Source organism: Sorex fumeus, unplaced genomic scaffold (genome assembly GCF_029834395.1).
Source record: "Sorex fumeus unplaced genomic scaffold, SorFum_2.1 ptg000122l, whole genome shotgun sequence".
Lineage (NCBI taxonomy): Eukaryota > Metazoa > Chordata > Mammalia > Eulipotyphla > Soricidae > Sorex > Sorex fumeus.
Window position 1 is genome coordinate 11,037,443 of NW_026606179.1, and position 16,010 is coordinate 11,053,452.

General features: G+C 53.9%; 1 protein-coding gene across 1 annotated transcript; it reads left to right on the plus strand.

Moving 5' to 3' along the window:
* The first annotated feature begins 745 nt into the window (after window positions 1-745).
* Window positions 746-14,787, plus strand: TSKS (testis specific serine kinase substrate). The gene is made up of 11 exons (XM_056136741.1): window positions 746-915; window positions 1,364-1,589; window positions 8,411-8,506; window positions 9,013-9,096; window positions 9,861-9,944; window positions 10,462-10,751; window positions 11,813-12,007; window positions 12,610-12,783; window positions 13,117-13,252; window positions 14,355-14,479; window positions 14,608-14,787. Exons 1-11 carry the CDS (start codon window positions 746-748, stop codon window positions 14,762-14,764), a joined length of 1,737 nt encoding a protein of 578 aa, XP_055992716.1. The 3' UTR covers window positions 14,765-14,787.
* Window positions 14,788-16,010: the final 1,223 nt, after the last annotated feature.

Here is a 16,010-nt window from a genome sequence, read left to right on the forward strand (position 1 = left end):
GTTACAGAGTTGGGTAAGATTCAGGGACATGGGGCGCCATCACTGCCCCCACACACCTCCCAATACAGCATGAAGAATCAGGTATGAATGTGGGGGGCGTGGGAACCCTACAGCAAGTCTTGGGGGGAAGGAAGTGGGGCCTGCCCAAGGAACTGTCCAGTGTTGGCTCAGGGACTCAGGGACTCCCCGGATGTGCTAAATCCCAGTCTGGGAGGCTGGGATAATAGTACAGTGGAGAGGGTGCTGGCCTTGCATGCAGCTGACACAGGTTCAATCCCCAAAACCCAATATGATCCCCCAAGCCCATCAGGAATGATTTCTGAGCTCAGGGCCAGGAGTCACCCCCTGAACATCACTGGGTGTGGCCCCAAAACACAAACAAAAGATGCAAGGCTACTTTGGAGTGATAGTACAGCAGGAAGGGTGTTTGCCTTGCGTGCGGCTGGCCTAGGTTCGATCCCTGGCATTCCACAGAGTCCCCCCGGCATCGTCAGGACTAATTCCTGAATGCGGAGCCAGGAGTTACCCGTGAACATTACCAGGTGTAACTAAAAAGCAATAAATAAATAAATAGAATCCCAGGCAGGGGGAGTTCCCAGAGACCCTGGGCAACAGGCACCACCCCCGCTGGGCCCCCTGGGGCACAGTGGTTGGACCCTTTATGAGGCGGGCAGGGCTCAGGCATCTGGGGGCCAGCGCAGGAGGCATCTCAGAGAAGAGCTGCTGGGAGCTGACGGCACCCGCCATGGCGAGCGTGGTGGTGAAGACCATCTGGCAGTCCAAGGAGATCCACGAGGCCGGGGACCCCCCAGCGGGGGTCGAGAGTCACTCCCAGCTGGTCCCCGAGGCCCCCGGGGGGGTGACCAGCCCAACCAAGGGGATCACGAAAAAAAAGAAGGCTGTGTCGTTCCACGGGTGGGTCTCCTGAGCCTTGAGGCTCTGAAGGGTTCACAGCCCCCACCCCGGGAGTTGGGGGGACTGAGAAAGGATGGGGAGAAGGGGAGCAGAGGCGGGTACAGGGCATGGAGGAAGAGAGTGGAGTGTGTGGGGTGGGGGGAGGGGCAGGGAGGTGTAGGGGTGGACAGGAAAGGTGAGTGTTGGGAAGGAGGAGGGGGAAGGTGGTGGGCAAGGGAGGGGTGCGGGACAGAGAAAGGTGGGAAATGGGATGGGAGGGACAAGGGGGGGGTGGAGGAGTGGAGGAAGGTGGGGGATGGGGTGAGGGAGGGAGGTGGAGTGCAGGATGGTGGGGAGGGAAGGACACGTGGACAGAGAAGGGAGACACGAGTCCTGAATGTCCACAGGGCTGAGGGCGGGGGAGGCGGGAGTCAGGAGGCTTTGCTGAGCCCCCGCCTGTCTGGCCCAGGGTGGAGCCCCGGATGTCCCATGAGCCCATGCACTGGTGCCTGAACCTCAAAAGATCCTCCGCCTGTACCAACGTGTCGCTGCTCAACCTGGCCGCCATGGAGCCCACAGACTCCTCAGGAACTGAGTCCATCACGGAGGACAGCGGGCCGCTCGCACTGCCGGGGCCACCCCCCTTCCCCAGTGTATCCTGGCCTGCCGATGACCTCGACCTCTCGGATGTTCTGGTGAGGGGCCCCACGGGGCAGGGGCCCACAGACTGCAGCCAAAGGCCTGACATGGGGAGGGAGAGCATGCTGATTTGGAATGAGAAAGGAGCTACTGCCCACCAGCAGGAAGTTCAACTTTAGTTCTTTATCATCCCAGAGATCACACCAGGGTACCCCAGAAGGGCTTCTCAAGCCAAGTTGGAAATATGAGGGAAGGCTTCCTGGAGGAGGCAGTGTTGGAAATGGGTTTTGATGAGTGCATAGGAGTTCTATTGGTGCTTCACATAGAATCAGGGTCAAAAGTGGGAAATGAGCCAGAAAGGCAAGATCAGAGGGGATCAATCAGTCAACCATAGTTGAATTCATTATCTCCTGTGCCAGCTGCCAACCCCTGGTCGTGCTTCCCTTGGGCTGGTCCCTGAAATGGGCTTGACAAGACTGCTGAGAATCACACTATAGCAGTAACTCTGGTCAGGATGAGCTAAACAACAACAAAAAGTTGATAATCTCGTGGGGTTTTGTACCCAGGATCTTGTGTCCATTTAGCAGTGGCCCTTGGGGACCTGCTCCTTACGTGATGCCTGACAGAACTGACCAGTTTAAAAAGAAAAAGAAAAATCCTGGAATCGAAGAGGAAGCTTTGGGGTGTCTTGGGGGCGTCTTTGCAAAGCAGAAGAATCTCAGAGCAGGCTGGAGGCAGGGGTGGGAAGTGCTGGGCTGGGCGAGTAGAGCAGATGGGGAAGGGGGGGTGCACTCCTCCCTCCCACCCCAGCTCCCCGTCCGAGTTATGTCCCCAGCAGACCGTGACACCACAGAAGTGGCCCCAGGCAGTGGGAGCGGACACAGCTGTGTGCTTGCCCAGGGTTGTGCCACTCGGTCAGCTGCATCCGGAATATGTGAAGTCAGTGGGACCTCAGCCCCCTCATGGGGGGTCTAGGGACACACAGTGGGACAGATGCTGAGACTCTGAGGGGAGACAAGGACCCCAAGGGAGAGGCACAGAGACCCAGAGAGAGGGACAGAGACCCAGGGAGAGGGGGACAAAGGCTCGAAGTGGTAGACTAGGCCAAGAGAGATCAGAGACAGGGGTCAGAGACCCCAAGAGGGGACAGAGACCTGGATGTGGGGCCCGGCCCCACAGGTCAGGGCTGAGCATCTGCCTCCAGACTGATGAGGGGCTGGTGAAGGATGTGGCTGACAGCTGACACTGATGAAATTCAGTGCCGGCAGCCTCGAGACCGCATGACTGGAGAGTCACAGTCAGAGGTGCCGCTGGCTCCTCATGCCGACCAGCCGATGGGCCTGTGCTCTATTTTTCTTTTCTTTTCCTTCTTTTATTTTGGGGGACTCAGATCCAGCCGTGCCAGGACTTGGCTCCTGTTTCTGTCTTCAGGGGTCATTCAGGGAGCCCTATGTGGTATCCCGGGTTCAAACCTGGGATGAAGCTGTGTGCGCGCCTGCCAGCAGGAGCAGCACTCAGGTTCAGGGGGAAAACGGGCACAGAGACCAAGGTCCTCGCTGAGGTCACCCAGAAAGGAAACAGCAGGACACAGTGACCCACATTTCCCAGAAAGTTACTTACGGAAGCCTCGTCCTTCGGGAAACCCCGCTGAGCACTCTCCTGTGTGCCGGGGGGGGGGGGGGGGGGCTGCTTGCTTGGGGCCTCCACTGAGGTGTGGACCATGGGGGTGTTGGCCATGAAGGCTGGGTGGGGGCTGCCACCAGGGCCCCTCACCTGCCGCTTAGCAGGATACTTCAGTACCTTTCTGCCTAAGTTTCTTACCACATAGGCCTCACCAAGATGCTGTCCCTGGGGGCCAAGTAGACAGCCCAGGGGGTAGGGGCCTGGTCTTGCATACAGAGGGACCTGGACCCTGTTTCCTTCCCTGGCACCAGATATTGTCCCCTGAGCACCACCAGGAGTGATCTCTGAGTACTAATAGGTGTGGCCAAAAAAACAACAGACTTTCTTTTGGTGTTGGCTTTTGGGGTACACCAGAAGGTGCTCAGAGTTCCCTCCTGAAGATGCTGGGAAGCCAAGGACCAAACCAGGTTGGTCATGTGCAGGCAAGCGCCCTGCCCACTGGGAAATCTCTCTGGTCCTGACCCCTAGTGTATGTGTTTCTCTTTTTCTTTTGGCTTTCTGGGTCACCTGATGATGCTCAAGGCTTACTCTAGGCTCTGCACTCAGGAATTAATTCTGGCAGTGCTCGGGAGTCATATGGGATGCTGGGAATTGAACCCGGGTCAGCCCTGTGTATGGACACCTTCCCCACTGTACTATCACTCTGGTCTTACGACTCCTACTCTCTTTAAGTGGTGCCTTTGCTACTGCTTCACTCATGAGCAAGCTCTCATCACTCAACCTGGCCTTCGCTCAACAGTGGGGGATCAGGCTCTGCATTTTTTTAAATTTATTTTATTTATTTATTTATTTATTTATTTTGCTTTTTGGGTCACACCCGGCAATGCACAGGGGTTACTCCTGGCTCTGCACTCAGGAGTTACTCCTGGCAGTGCTCAGGGGACCATATGGGATACTGGGAATTGAACCCAGGTTGGCCGCGTGCAAGGCAAACACCCTACCGCTGTGCTATCTCTCCAGCCCCAGGCTCTGCATTTTAAAGGTGCATCAAAGAATCTGTAGATGGGAGAATGTGTCCGGAGGTATTTAGGGGTTACTCTTGGCTCTACATTCTTTTTTTTTCTTTCTTTTTTTTTTTTTTTTGCTTTTTGGGTCATACCCGGCGATGCACAGGGGTTACTCCTGGCGGTGCTCAGGGGACCATATGGGATGCTGGGAAACAAACTTAGGTCAGCCGCGTGCAAGGCAAACGCCCTACCCGCTGTGCTATCTCCCCAGCCCCTCTGCATTCATTTCTGATGGTGCACAAAGGATCATATGGGGTTCTGGGGATTGAACCGGGATCTGCAGTGTGTAAGGCAAGCACCCCTGTCCTATCTCTCTGTTTCCATCCCATATATATATATGGGATATATATGGGATATATAGATATAGATATATAGATATAGATATATTTGAGGGGCCACACCTGATAGTGCTCAGGACTTATTCTTTATTCTGCCTTCCCCTCTGTTCTCTCTCCAGCCCTTTTGCATGTATTTTTACTTATTGTATCGTCTCAATTATTTGAGTCATACTGTTTTTATTCACTTTTAAATGTCTGTTTTGGGGCAATACCCAGCAATGCTCAGGGATTACTCCTGGCTCTGCACTCAGGAATCACTCCTGGTGGTGCCCGGGGAAACCCTGGTCGGCCGCATGCAAGGCAAGCAACCTCCCCGCTATACTATTGCTCCAGCCCCTCATTTTTTAATTTTACAAAGGGGTGAAATTTGGGGGTGGCTGTTGCCTCCGCCATTATGCTTCTACCACCTTAATGTAATAGTTCTTATCTCACTTATTCTTATTATCCAGAGCAACCACACAGGAGATATAACAAGCCCACTGACAGTGGAAGAAACCTGTCCCTGCACCCCCATCATTTTCTCACTATGTCTTAGTTCAGCAACTATGATGAGAAACCAAAATACTTGGCTTAACGAGGATAATTTCTCATATAAAAGTCTCGACAAGTAAAGTAGGTTTGATCTTTCAGGGGTGCAGTTACAGGCCCCGGGTTCTGATTGCTCAGCTGTTTCTAAGCCACAAATCTGTCCACTATATCCTGGACTTTAGGAAAGGGCACGTAGAGGGGAAATTATATCTGTACTCTCAGAGTTGGCTCAGTACTGGGGTCTCACTCATTTTCTTCTCCCATGGGTTGAAATTGGTCACTCTGAGAGTGAAGAACTAGTACCTGATATTTACACAGCTGAGGTGGGCTCGACCCCCAGAACTCCATTTGGTCCCTCAAGCCCACCAAAAGCGACTCCTGAGCACAGAACAAGGACTAACCCCTGAGCACGCCTGGGTGTGACACCTCCCTTCCCCTCCTTCTCTGTGAAAAAGGGCTGAGAGCATGTTTTGCTTGTGGAAAGCTGGGGTTAGATCCCTGGCATTGCGTGGTCCCTCAAACACCACTGGTAGAAACCACTCGCTCCCCATATTCACCCTCCAGCACCACTGGGTGTAACCCTAAAGCCAAATAAATTGAGGAAGAAAAAGAAATTACCTTTAGGAGTGTTAACATTCGCCCCCTTGTATTGGTCAGAATTTAGTACCTGCAAAGGAACCTGGGAAATTGTAGTCTTTGCCTAAGCCGTCCTGCGTCAAGTTAACTCTGTTGGATGCTATAAGAAGCAGCCTTCCAGAGCCTGTCAGGCAGGAGTCATTTCTATGCTTCTATGGCAATAGACCTTAGTGCTCAAAGGCACGACGAGGTCAAAAAATAAATAAAACTAAAAAATTTAAAAAACAAAGGTCATGGGGCTGGAGCAATAGCACAGCGGGTAGGGCATTTGCCTTGCACGTGGCCAACCCGGGTTCGATTCCCAGCATCCCATATGGTCCCCTGAGCACCGCCAGGGGTAATTCCTGAGCGCAGAGCCAGGAGTAACCCCTGTGCATTGCTGGGTGTGACCCAAAAAGCAAAAAAAAAAAAAAAAAAAAAAAGGTCCACAAGGTATAGCACCTTCATTTGCAAAATGAGCCTGAGATGGATCTGAGCCCTAAGTACAACGGGGAGGGTGCTTGCTTTGAACATGAACAAACTGGGTTTGATCCCCGCCACCCCATATAGTCCTCCAAACCTGCCAGGAATTATCCCTGAATGAAGAGCCCAGAGTAAGCCCTGAATACTGCCAGAAGTGGCCCCAAAGCAAACAGACAAACAAAAAATGAGCCAAATAATCTCAGGAGACTTGCCAGAGAAGGAAAACTGGGTGAGCTCTTGGCCTCAGATGGAGAAAACACTTATATGGGGCAAGCTGGGAGATCTAGTATCTCTGGTTTCTGGAGAGAAAACAGCCTATATTTCATTTTTATTTTATTGCTATAGGGGTGGGGGCTTCCAAGCATTGCTCAGAAGATACGTGGGCCACTCCTGGTGATATCTGGCTGCACGATGCAGCCAGAGAGTTCAGAGCCAGAGATCAAATGAGGGTGTGCTATATGTGGGCAAGGAAGGAGCTCCAGGCCTTTTTTTTTCCTACACATAAATGCTTTTTTATTTTTATTTTAACTAATTTATTTTATCTTGCCCGCACGGCAGAGCCTGGCAAGCTACCCGTGGTGTATTCAATATGCCAAACACAGTAACAAGTGTCACAATGGAGACGTTACTGGGCCCGCTTGAGCAAATCAATGAACAACGGGAGGACAGTGACAGTGACAATTTACTTTTATTAAATTACTGTGAGATACAGTTACAAAGCTTTCATGATTGAGTTTTAGTCATACTGTGATCAAACACCCAAACACCCAGCCCTCCACCAGTGTGCATTTTCTACCACCAATGTCCCCAGTATCCCTCCCACCACCACCACTCCATCCCACCCCCTGCCTCTGTGGCAGGCACCTCCTTACTCTCTTTCTATTTTGGGCATCATGGTTTGCAATACAGATACTGAGAGGCCATCATGTCTGGTCCTTTGTCTACTTATAGCACACATCTCCCATCCAGAGCAACCCCTCCAACCATCGTTGACTTAGTGGTCCCTTCTCCATCCCAAATGCCTTTTCTCCCAGCACCTAAGGAAGGCTTCCAAACCTCCTGGTCTTTGTCTCTACTGTCCTTGGGGAGGTGTTAGTCTCATATAATGTTATTTTGTATTCCACAAATGAGTGGTCTTTCTGTTTATCCATCTCTTTCTGACTCATTTCACTTAGCATGATAATCTCCACGTCCATCCACTTATAAGCAAATTTAATGGTTTCATCTTTTCTAGCAGCTGCATAGTATTCCATTGTGTAGATGTACCACAGCTTTTTTAACCAGTTGTCTATTCTCAGGCACTTGGGTTGTTTCCAGATTCTATTGTGAGCAGTGCTGGAACTCCAGCCCTTTGAGTTATCTCCTCAACCCCCAGCATGTTGTGGGGGGAGTGGAGCCACTCCAGGCAGTGTTCAGTGTTTAACCCTGGATCTGTGCTCAGGGATCACTGCTGGCAGAATTGGTGGACCCTGTGGGGTGCTGAGGACCGAATCCAAGTTGGGTGCATGCTAGGCAAGCCCCCTATCCACTGTGCCATCTCTCTAGCCCTATATGTTTTGTTTATTTGTTTGTTTTTTGCCTTTTGGGTCACACCCAGCTTTGCACAGGGGTTACTCCTTGCTCATGCACTCAGGAATTACTCCTGGTGGTGCTCGGGGGACCATATGGGATGCTGGTAATCGAACCCCGGTTGGCTGCATGCAAGGCAAACACCATACCCACTGTGCTCCAGCCCCTAGCCCTGTGTGATTTTGTTGGTGGTGTTTATTTTGGGGCCACCCCCAGCAGTGTTCAAGACTTAATCCTGGCTCTGTGCTTTTGGATCATTCCTGGTGTTCCTCTGGGGGCCATATAGCGTTCTGGCATTTGAACTGATTGAGCCATGTGCAAGGGAAGCACCATCCCCGCTGTACTATTACTCTAGCCCTGTATGTTGTTTGTCTTATTTTGTTGGGTCATGCTCAGGGGCTCCTCCTGGCTCAGTGCCCTGGAGTGAGCCCTGAGAGTGCTCAGGAGACCTTCTCCAGTGCTGTGTGTAAAGACCCAGGATCAGCCAAATACAAAGCCAACACCTGACTCCAGTACTCTGTTCCCCTCTACCCTCCCCCAAGTCCAGGACTGGAATAAGGTGTGGGCCAGAGCCACCTCCCAGTTCCAGGCTTTTCCTGAGGGTTGGCTTTTGCTCCCACACACCTGACTCACCTCCCTCTCTTTCTTCCCCAGAGTGGGGTCAACAGTGGACTGGTCCGTGCCAAAGATTCCATCACCAGCTTAAAGGAAAAGACCACCCGGGTGAATCAGCACGTACAGACACTGCAGGTGTGAGGGATGCCCCCGCCAGCACCCCAGAATAACTCAGCCCTCCAGGGCCCTTCTTAGAGCCTGGCCCCCATTCTAAGTTTCCACAGGCTTGGGGAGGTGGAGGCACAGGAAGGAAATGAAGTGGCCAGAGCAAGAATACAGTGGGGAGGGCGCTTGCCTTCCATGTGAGGACCCAGGTTCACCCTGAGCTGGCAGGAGTGGCCCCTGAATGTTGAGCACTGCTGAGTGTGCCTCAACAAAACAAACAAAAAAGGGAACAGAAAGTGTCCCCAGACCATGAGCCAAAGGGCACAGCATGTAGGGCACTAGCCTTGCATGCAGCCGGCCCAGGCTCGATCCCCAAACCACACATGGCCCCCTGGGGTCTTCCAGGAGTGATCCCTGGGCATAGCTGGGTGTGGCCCCCACAAAAAAAGAAAGCATCCCAGCACAGTGCCTGCTAATCCCCGGGGTCAGGGGGTGTCCCCTTCCCCCAGCCAATCCCTCATCCCTCCATGCTCCAGACTGAGTGCTCTGTGCTCAGTGAAAATCTGGAGCGAAGACGGCAGGAGGCGGAGGAGCTGGAGGGGTACTGCAGTCAGCTCAAGGTGAGACTTGGGGATCAGGTGCGGGGGGTGCGGAGAGGAGCAAGAGGGTGGGTAGGCAGCGAAGAAGGGGAGCCAGAGGGAAATTCCCACTGCGAAGGTCTCAGGAGAATGCTGTCACCCCTCCATGCATCAGAAGTGGGGGCGGGCGTGTCTTGGGCTAGAGAGACAGCACAGGTGGGGGTGACAGCTGAGCACCGAGCTGGGAATAATCCAAATAATGAGGACAAAAGTTATCAGGGATTAGAGTGAGAGTGTAGCAGGGAGGGTGCTGGCCTTGCATGCAGCCGACTCCCTCTCAGTCCCCGATATCTCATATGGCCCTCTGAACACTGCCTGGAGTGATTCCTGAGCCTGTGACAGAGCAGGAAGACACCCTGAGCACTAACACGTGTGGCCCCAAACCCAACAGTAATAATGACAACAACAATGACTAATCATACACCTTGGGCTGAGGAGCTAGTCCAGCAGTGAAGCATTTCACTGAGGTGCTTCACTGCTGGACTAGCTCCTCAGCCCATCCTGGCTCCATCCCAGGAACCCAAAGATTTCCCCAAGCACCACCAGGGTTCACTAGTCAGCAGAGGCCGGAATAGCCTCTGAATACCACAGGGTGTGGCCAATCTTCGTCCTCCCCAACTAAAAGGAAGTTGGGGGAGAGGGGCATTGTCTTGGTGTGTTTGACCAGTAAGGAAATTGCCTGGGAAAGGAATGGGGAGCAGAGCTGGGCAGTAAAGGCAGGACCCTGCCCCGCTGTCCCGACCCAGGAGAACTGCCGGAAGGTGACGCGGTCGGTGGAAGACGCTGAAATCAAAACCAACGTCCTGAAGCAGAACTCAGCCTTACTGGAGGTAATGGTGCCCTACTGGAGGTAAAGGAGTGCGGGGAACCCAGGACTGGGAGAGCGGATCAGATGCAGGAGGAATATGGCATGACATTACCATAGGGCACGCCCACAGTCCCTCAGACACACGTCTAGGAATCAGGCCTCTTGTGATACTGGGATGGGAGTGGGGGCTGGACGGAAACAGGGAGAGATGGCAGTGGAGGGGATTCAATGGACCTCCAATGAGGCAACCCACCTTCCCCCTGGAAAGCGGGATGCCCCAATATCCCATGCCCCATCTGCTGCCTGTCCAGCCCAGTTCCAGCATTGCATCTTGTTTTTTTTGTCTTTGGTTTTTGTGTCACAGCCCTTGATGCTCAGGGCTTACTCCTGGCTCTGTGCTGGGGTATCATATGGGGTGCTGTGTATTGAACCCGTCAGCCCGACGCAAGGCTGTACCATCTCTCTGGATTTTGTTTTGGATTTGAGGGTGTCGGGAGACAAGGAGATAGGTGCTGACGGCCCTCCTGTACCATCCCCAGGAGAAGCTCCGCTACTTGCAGCTGCAGCTGCAGGATGAGACACCCCGAAGGCAGGAGGCAGAGCTGCAGGAGCTGGAGCAGAAGCTGGAGGCTGGTCTCTCCAGGCACGGCCTGGGCCCTACCAGTCCGCCCCAGGGTGGTTCTGGACAGCCGGGCAGCCCCGAAGAACCCCCGCGAGCACGCAGCAGCCTGGTTGCAGGTGGCTGGGGAGTGGGGTCCCGGGCGGCTGAGGGCCCCTACGTGAGCGAGCAGGAGATGCAGAAGGTCTCGGCCGGCCTGGAGGAGCTGAGGTGGGTGGGATGCAGGGGTGGAGCCTGGGGTGATGGGAGCGCCGGAAATACCAAGGATGCAAGCTTTGGGGTTGACCTGGGTGGGCAGGCGGTAGGGCAGTTGGGAATTCTGTGAAATCCCCGTGGGAGGGCTTGGGGCAGGTCGTCAGGAGATCAGTGAGGGGTATCTGATAACATAATAGAAATGGGGGTTCTTGGGCTGGAGAAAGAATAAAGGCAGGACTGGAGCAATAGCATAGCTGGTAGGGCGTTTGCCTTTCATGGGGCCAACTCAGGTTCGATTCCCAGCATCACATATGGTCCCCTGAGTACCGCCAGGGAAAATTCCTGAGTGCAGAGCCAGGAGTAACCCCTGTGCATCACCGGGTGTGATGCAAAAAAAAAAAAAAAGAAAGAGTAAAGAGGTTAAGGCATTTGCCTTGTATGCGATTGCAGCAGGCTGCACCCTGGTTCCAATACCTGGTACCAAATATGGCCCCCCAGCACTGCCAGGAGTCACTTCTGAGCTTAGAGCCAGGAATTGTCTCTGAGCACTGCTGGGGCAGCTCCCAACCTCAAATGAACAGAAATTATGGTTCTTGAAAAGCATGGGGGTGCAGAATGCTAGTGGAGTGGGTTTCATGTTTGTCATGCACGTGGCCCACCCGGTTCAATTCCCATTACCCTATATGATTCTCAAGCATTGCCAGAAGTAATTCCCGAATACAGAGTCAGGAGTAACCCATGAGCACCCATCACCAGGTTTGACCCCAAAATTTAAAAAAAAAAGGGGGGCTGGAACGATAGTACAGCAGGTAGGGCATTTGCCTTGCCCATGGCCGACCAGGGTTCAATTCCCAGCATCCCATATGGTTCCTCCAAGCACCGCCAGGAGTAATTCCTGAGTGCAAAGCCAGGTGTAACCCCTGTGCATCACCGGGTGTGACCCAAAAAGAAAAAAGGATGGTATGTGAGCAGATTTACATGGAACGGCCGGGGGTGTGGGTGGAGCAGGGGGTTGAGGTTGTCAAAGACACATCTGCCCCAAGACCCTGACCCATTTCTTTCCTCTGCTGGTCCAGGAGGGAGGTATCCTCGCTGACCGCCCGGTGGCATCAAGAGGAGGGGGCAGTGCAGGAGGCCCTGAGGCTGCTCGGCGGCCTGGGTGGCAGGCTCGATGGCTTCCTGGGCCAGTGGGAACGAGCACAACGAGAACAGGCACAGACCGCACGGGGCCTCCAGGAGCTGCGTGGCCGGGCTGATGAGCTGTGCACCATGTAAGGGCCCAGGCGAGTGGTGATGTGGAGCCCGACCTTAAAGGAAAGCCTGAGCCAATCAGCTAGTGCTATGTCATGAAGCTCCTAGGCCGACAGGAAGAACCTCCAATTAGAGATCAGAGAAGGGACATGGTTTACTTAATAAAGTCTTGTCGGCAGGCCCGCTGGGGAAGGGTTTGTTCTACCTCTTAAAGAATAGAGAGCTCAGCCTGGTACAGGACAACAATTTTGTGTCTAGGAAAGTAATGATCCTTTAAAACACAAAAATCTGGGCTGGAGCAATAGCAGAGCGGGTAGGGTGTTTACCTTGCACGAAGCCAACCCGGGTTCGATTCCCACCATCCCATATGATCCCCCGAGCATGGTCAGGAGTAATTCCTGAGTGCAGAGGCAATCCGGGTGTGACCCAATAGGTGCAGCCTACTGGGTTTGGTCCCTGGAATCCCATGTTTTCCTGAGGCCCCTATCAAAACAAGACAAAAAGCAAAAGCCAGTCACAGTAGAGGGTCAGGATGGGATAGAGACAGGCATCTGGGCTAATGATAGGTGGAAGGGGACTCGGAGGAACCGACCTCGCAGCTTGAATTTCTCTTTCACCTCAGGGTAGAGCGGTCAGCAGTGTCTGTGGCTTCACTAAGGAGTGAACTGGAGGGGCTGGGCCCAGTGAAACCGGTTCTGGAGGAACTGGGGCGGCAATTTCAGAACTCACGGAGAGGATCTGAACTCTCCATGAACCTGGATCGGGCCCCCCAAGGCTCCTGTACCCGCTGTGCTAGGTAAGGGTTAGCCTCCTCGATCATTTCGAGTATCCTGATTTCCAGTGCTGGGAAGGAGGGAATGTGGTCATAGGTGCCTGGCTTGGAGAGTGAAAGCAAAGCACAACATACTTGGGCCCTGTGGGGGTAGGGGGTGAATTTCAATTGGTTCATGGTGGGAAAGATGAGTCTGTAGCCATCTGATGCCCTTGGGTGGTGGACATCCCTGGGCTGGAATTCCCTGCACTGGCACTGAAGGGGTGCCCCGGTGCATGATGGGAAGAACCAGTGCATGCGCAGTGGCACCAGGGCGGGAGGGGTGGGCCTCTTTATCCTAGTGCCCTCTCCCCACAGCCAGAGCCAGCAGTTGTCCACAGAAACCCTGCAGCAGCTGCTGGAGCGAGCTCTAACGCCACTGGTGGACGAGGTGAAGCAGAGGGGCCTGCCCCCCGCCTGCCCCAGCTGCCAGAGACTACACAAGAAAATTCTGGTACAAGGAACCAAGGCCCATCCTACCCTACTTTTCAGAGGGAGGGGAGCCCTGGGCACGAGGGGAATAGCTGGTGTGTGGCAGGATGGAGAGGGCTGAGTTATGGGCAGCAGATGCCAGGGAACCCAGACATGCATTGGAGTGTGGAGCAGAGGGGCCAAGAGTTGGGTCCAAGGGCAGAATCCTCGGGATGGAGACTGGATAAGCAGATGGGACACTGTTCCCATGTATTATAGGACATAGGAAACTCTCCTAGTGAACTTTCCCAAGACCCTAGACTACCAGTGTGGGTGCCAGAAGATAAAATGCATGCGCCCACCCTAAGTTCAACCCCTGACACCACATGGTCCCCCAAGCATTGTGGGTATAGGATTAGAAGGCCCCGCTTACTGCCAGGATGGTCCAGGTAATTGCCCCAGGCACCCCTAAACATAGGGCCAGTGGCCAAGAATTGACGGTGGGGTCTCCTGGAACTCTGAGCATTATTTAGGAGCCCCCTACTGAAAGAAAGGCAATCAAGACATTACAGGGGTCAGAGGTGACTCTTAAAAAATATCTAGATCCACTGAACGTCAATGGTTTTGAGTAGTTGGTAGATTAGGTCTGGGTCCGATGTGCACTGGGGATGATGCCTAGAGCATGCTGGGATAGAAGTTATAGTGGGTGACACAGCCAGGGAGCCCAATGGGACATTTATGGGACAAAGCTATGGGATGAACTAGATGAGGTCATGTGGGCCATAACACCTCAAGGCAGCCTTGTGCCAGCTGGTGGGACTCGTAGAAAAGGGCATTGTGTGGTTCCATGCATGATGGGCTGTAGGGCACCCTGTGACAGAGACAAGGGCCCAGACACTCAGCTGATGAGTGGCCGAGTGGCAGATCCTGATTTAGCACCTGCTGGGACATAGGGAGCCAGCGCACATGGGGGACAAATCCAGGCCTGCTGGGAAAGGTGGGCATGAGGGGGGCACCACTGGGATCTACCCCGGGGGAGGCACCTGGGCCCCCTGGGATCCTGCCCCTTGCCCTCCGCGATCCAGCTCCCCTCCACCCCCAGCCCAGTTCCGCAAGCCCAGCTGGGCCCACACTCCTCTTCCCAGGAGCTGGAGCGCCAGGCCTTGGCCAAGCACGTCCGCGCAGAGGCCCTGAGCTCCACCCTCAAGCTGGCCCAGGACGAAGCCTTGCGGGCCAAGAATTTGCTGCTGACGGACAAGATGAAGCCGGAGTGAGGAAGGAGGCGGAGGGCATGGGAGGAGGTGACATCTTGGCGGAAAGGCAGGACGCCTCTGCTCCTCCAGCCTGCTGGCATGCCGCACCATCCACGCCCACCCCCCTCCCTGCTCTGTCACACAGGGAGAAGGCGGCCACTCTGGATTATCTGCATTTGAAGATGTGTTCCCTCCACGATCAACTCAGCAACCTGCCACTTGAAGGGTCCACGGGGACAATGGGGGGAGCAAGTGGCGGGGGAAGTCCCCCCAAACGGGGGGGCCAAACCCCAGAACAATAAATGGCCCCTCATGCTGGCATGAATCCTGTGTCTCTTTGGCATCAAAACAAGGACTGATCAGTTCCATGCACCCCAAAACAGCCTCTGCTTGGATGACTCATGCCTGGCGGAGAGGCAGAGAGCTGCTGATGGCGCAGCTCTGGCTTTCACTTCGGATTTTTTTGTGTGTGTGTGGGGGGGGGGGTAGTTGTTTGTCTCATTATAGGGCTAGAGAGAAAGTACAGTGTGTACAGAGCTTGCCTTGTACACATTTGACCTGGGTTTGTGCTCCAGTACCCTGAGTCCTGTTAGGAGTGATTCCTGAGCACAGAGCCAGGAGTAAACTCTGAGCACTGCTGGGTGGAGCCCAAAAAGCAAAATGAAAAGACACCAGGGAAATAGCTCAAGGACTGGAGCAGGTGCCTTGCATGTAGAGTTTGATTCCTGGCAGCACGCACTCCCCATCCCTGGAGTCCCCCAGCACCCACTTTTGAGTGTCACCAGGAGTGGCTTCTGGTCTCCGAAGCACTTCTGGGAGGACCCATGGGCTCATAGAGGTAGAAAGAGGAGCTGTAGAGAGAGCACAGCGGGGAGGGCACTTAACTTGCATGCGGCTGACCTGGTTCGATCCCATATGGTCCCGGAGCACCACCAGGAGTAATTTCTGAGCATCGCTGGGTGTGGCCCCAATACAGAACAAAACCAAAAAGAATGGGGCAATAGTGTAGAGAGTAGGGTGTTTGCCTTGCACGCTGCTCATCCAGGTTTGATCCCTGGCACCCCAGAGTAAGCTCTGAGCACGAAGTCAGATATGGAAGAACCAAAAAAAAAGGAAGAAGACTCCGGAGGTAAATAACTGGGCTTGAGCCCGAATTTCTCCATCCCTGGCACTGCAGGGAAATCTGGGAACGAAGCCCCAAGCACTGAGCAGGAGTTATCAGCTGAGCTCAGCTAGGTGTGACCTAAAAATCATCAAAACAAGGGTGAGGAGGACAGTACAGCGGGAAGGGCACTTGCAATGCATTTGGCTGACCCAGGTTAGATACCCAGCACCAGGTTCCCGAGCCCTGCTGGGACGCAGCTGTAGCGGATGATGATGCTAATGAGCTTCGGGAGCTATTTGGCTGTCTGGGGCGCATTTGTCTCTCTGATACCCCCTAGTGGCCTGGTTGGTTAGGAAGGCGGAAGTGTGATTTTCAGTGTCCCAGCCGGATTCCCAAAGCCTAGCATAGGAGGATGGACTGGTTTGGTTAGGTTTGGTCTGGGG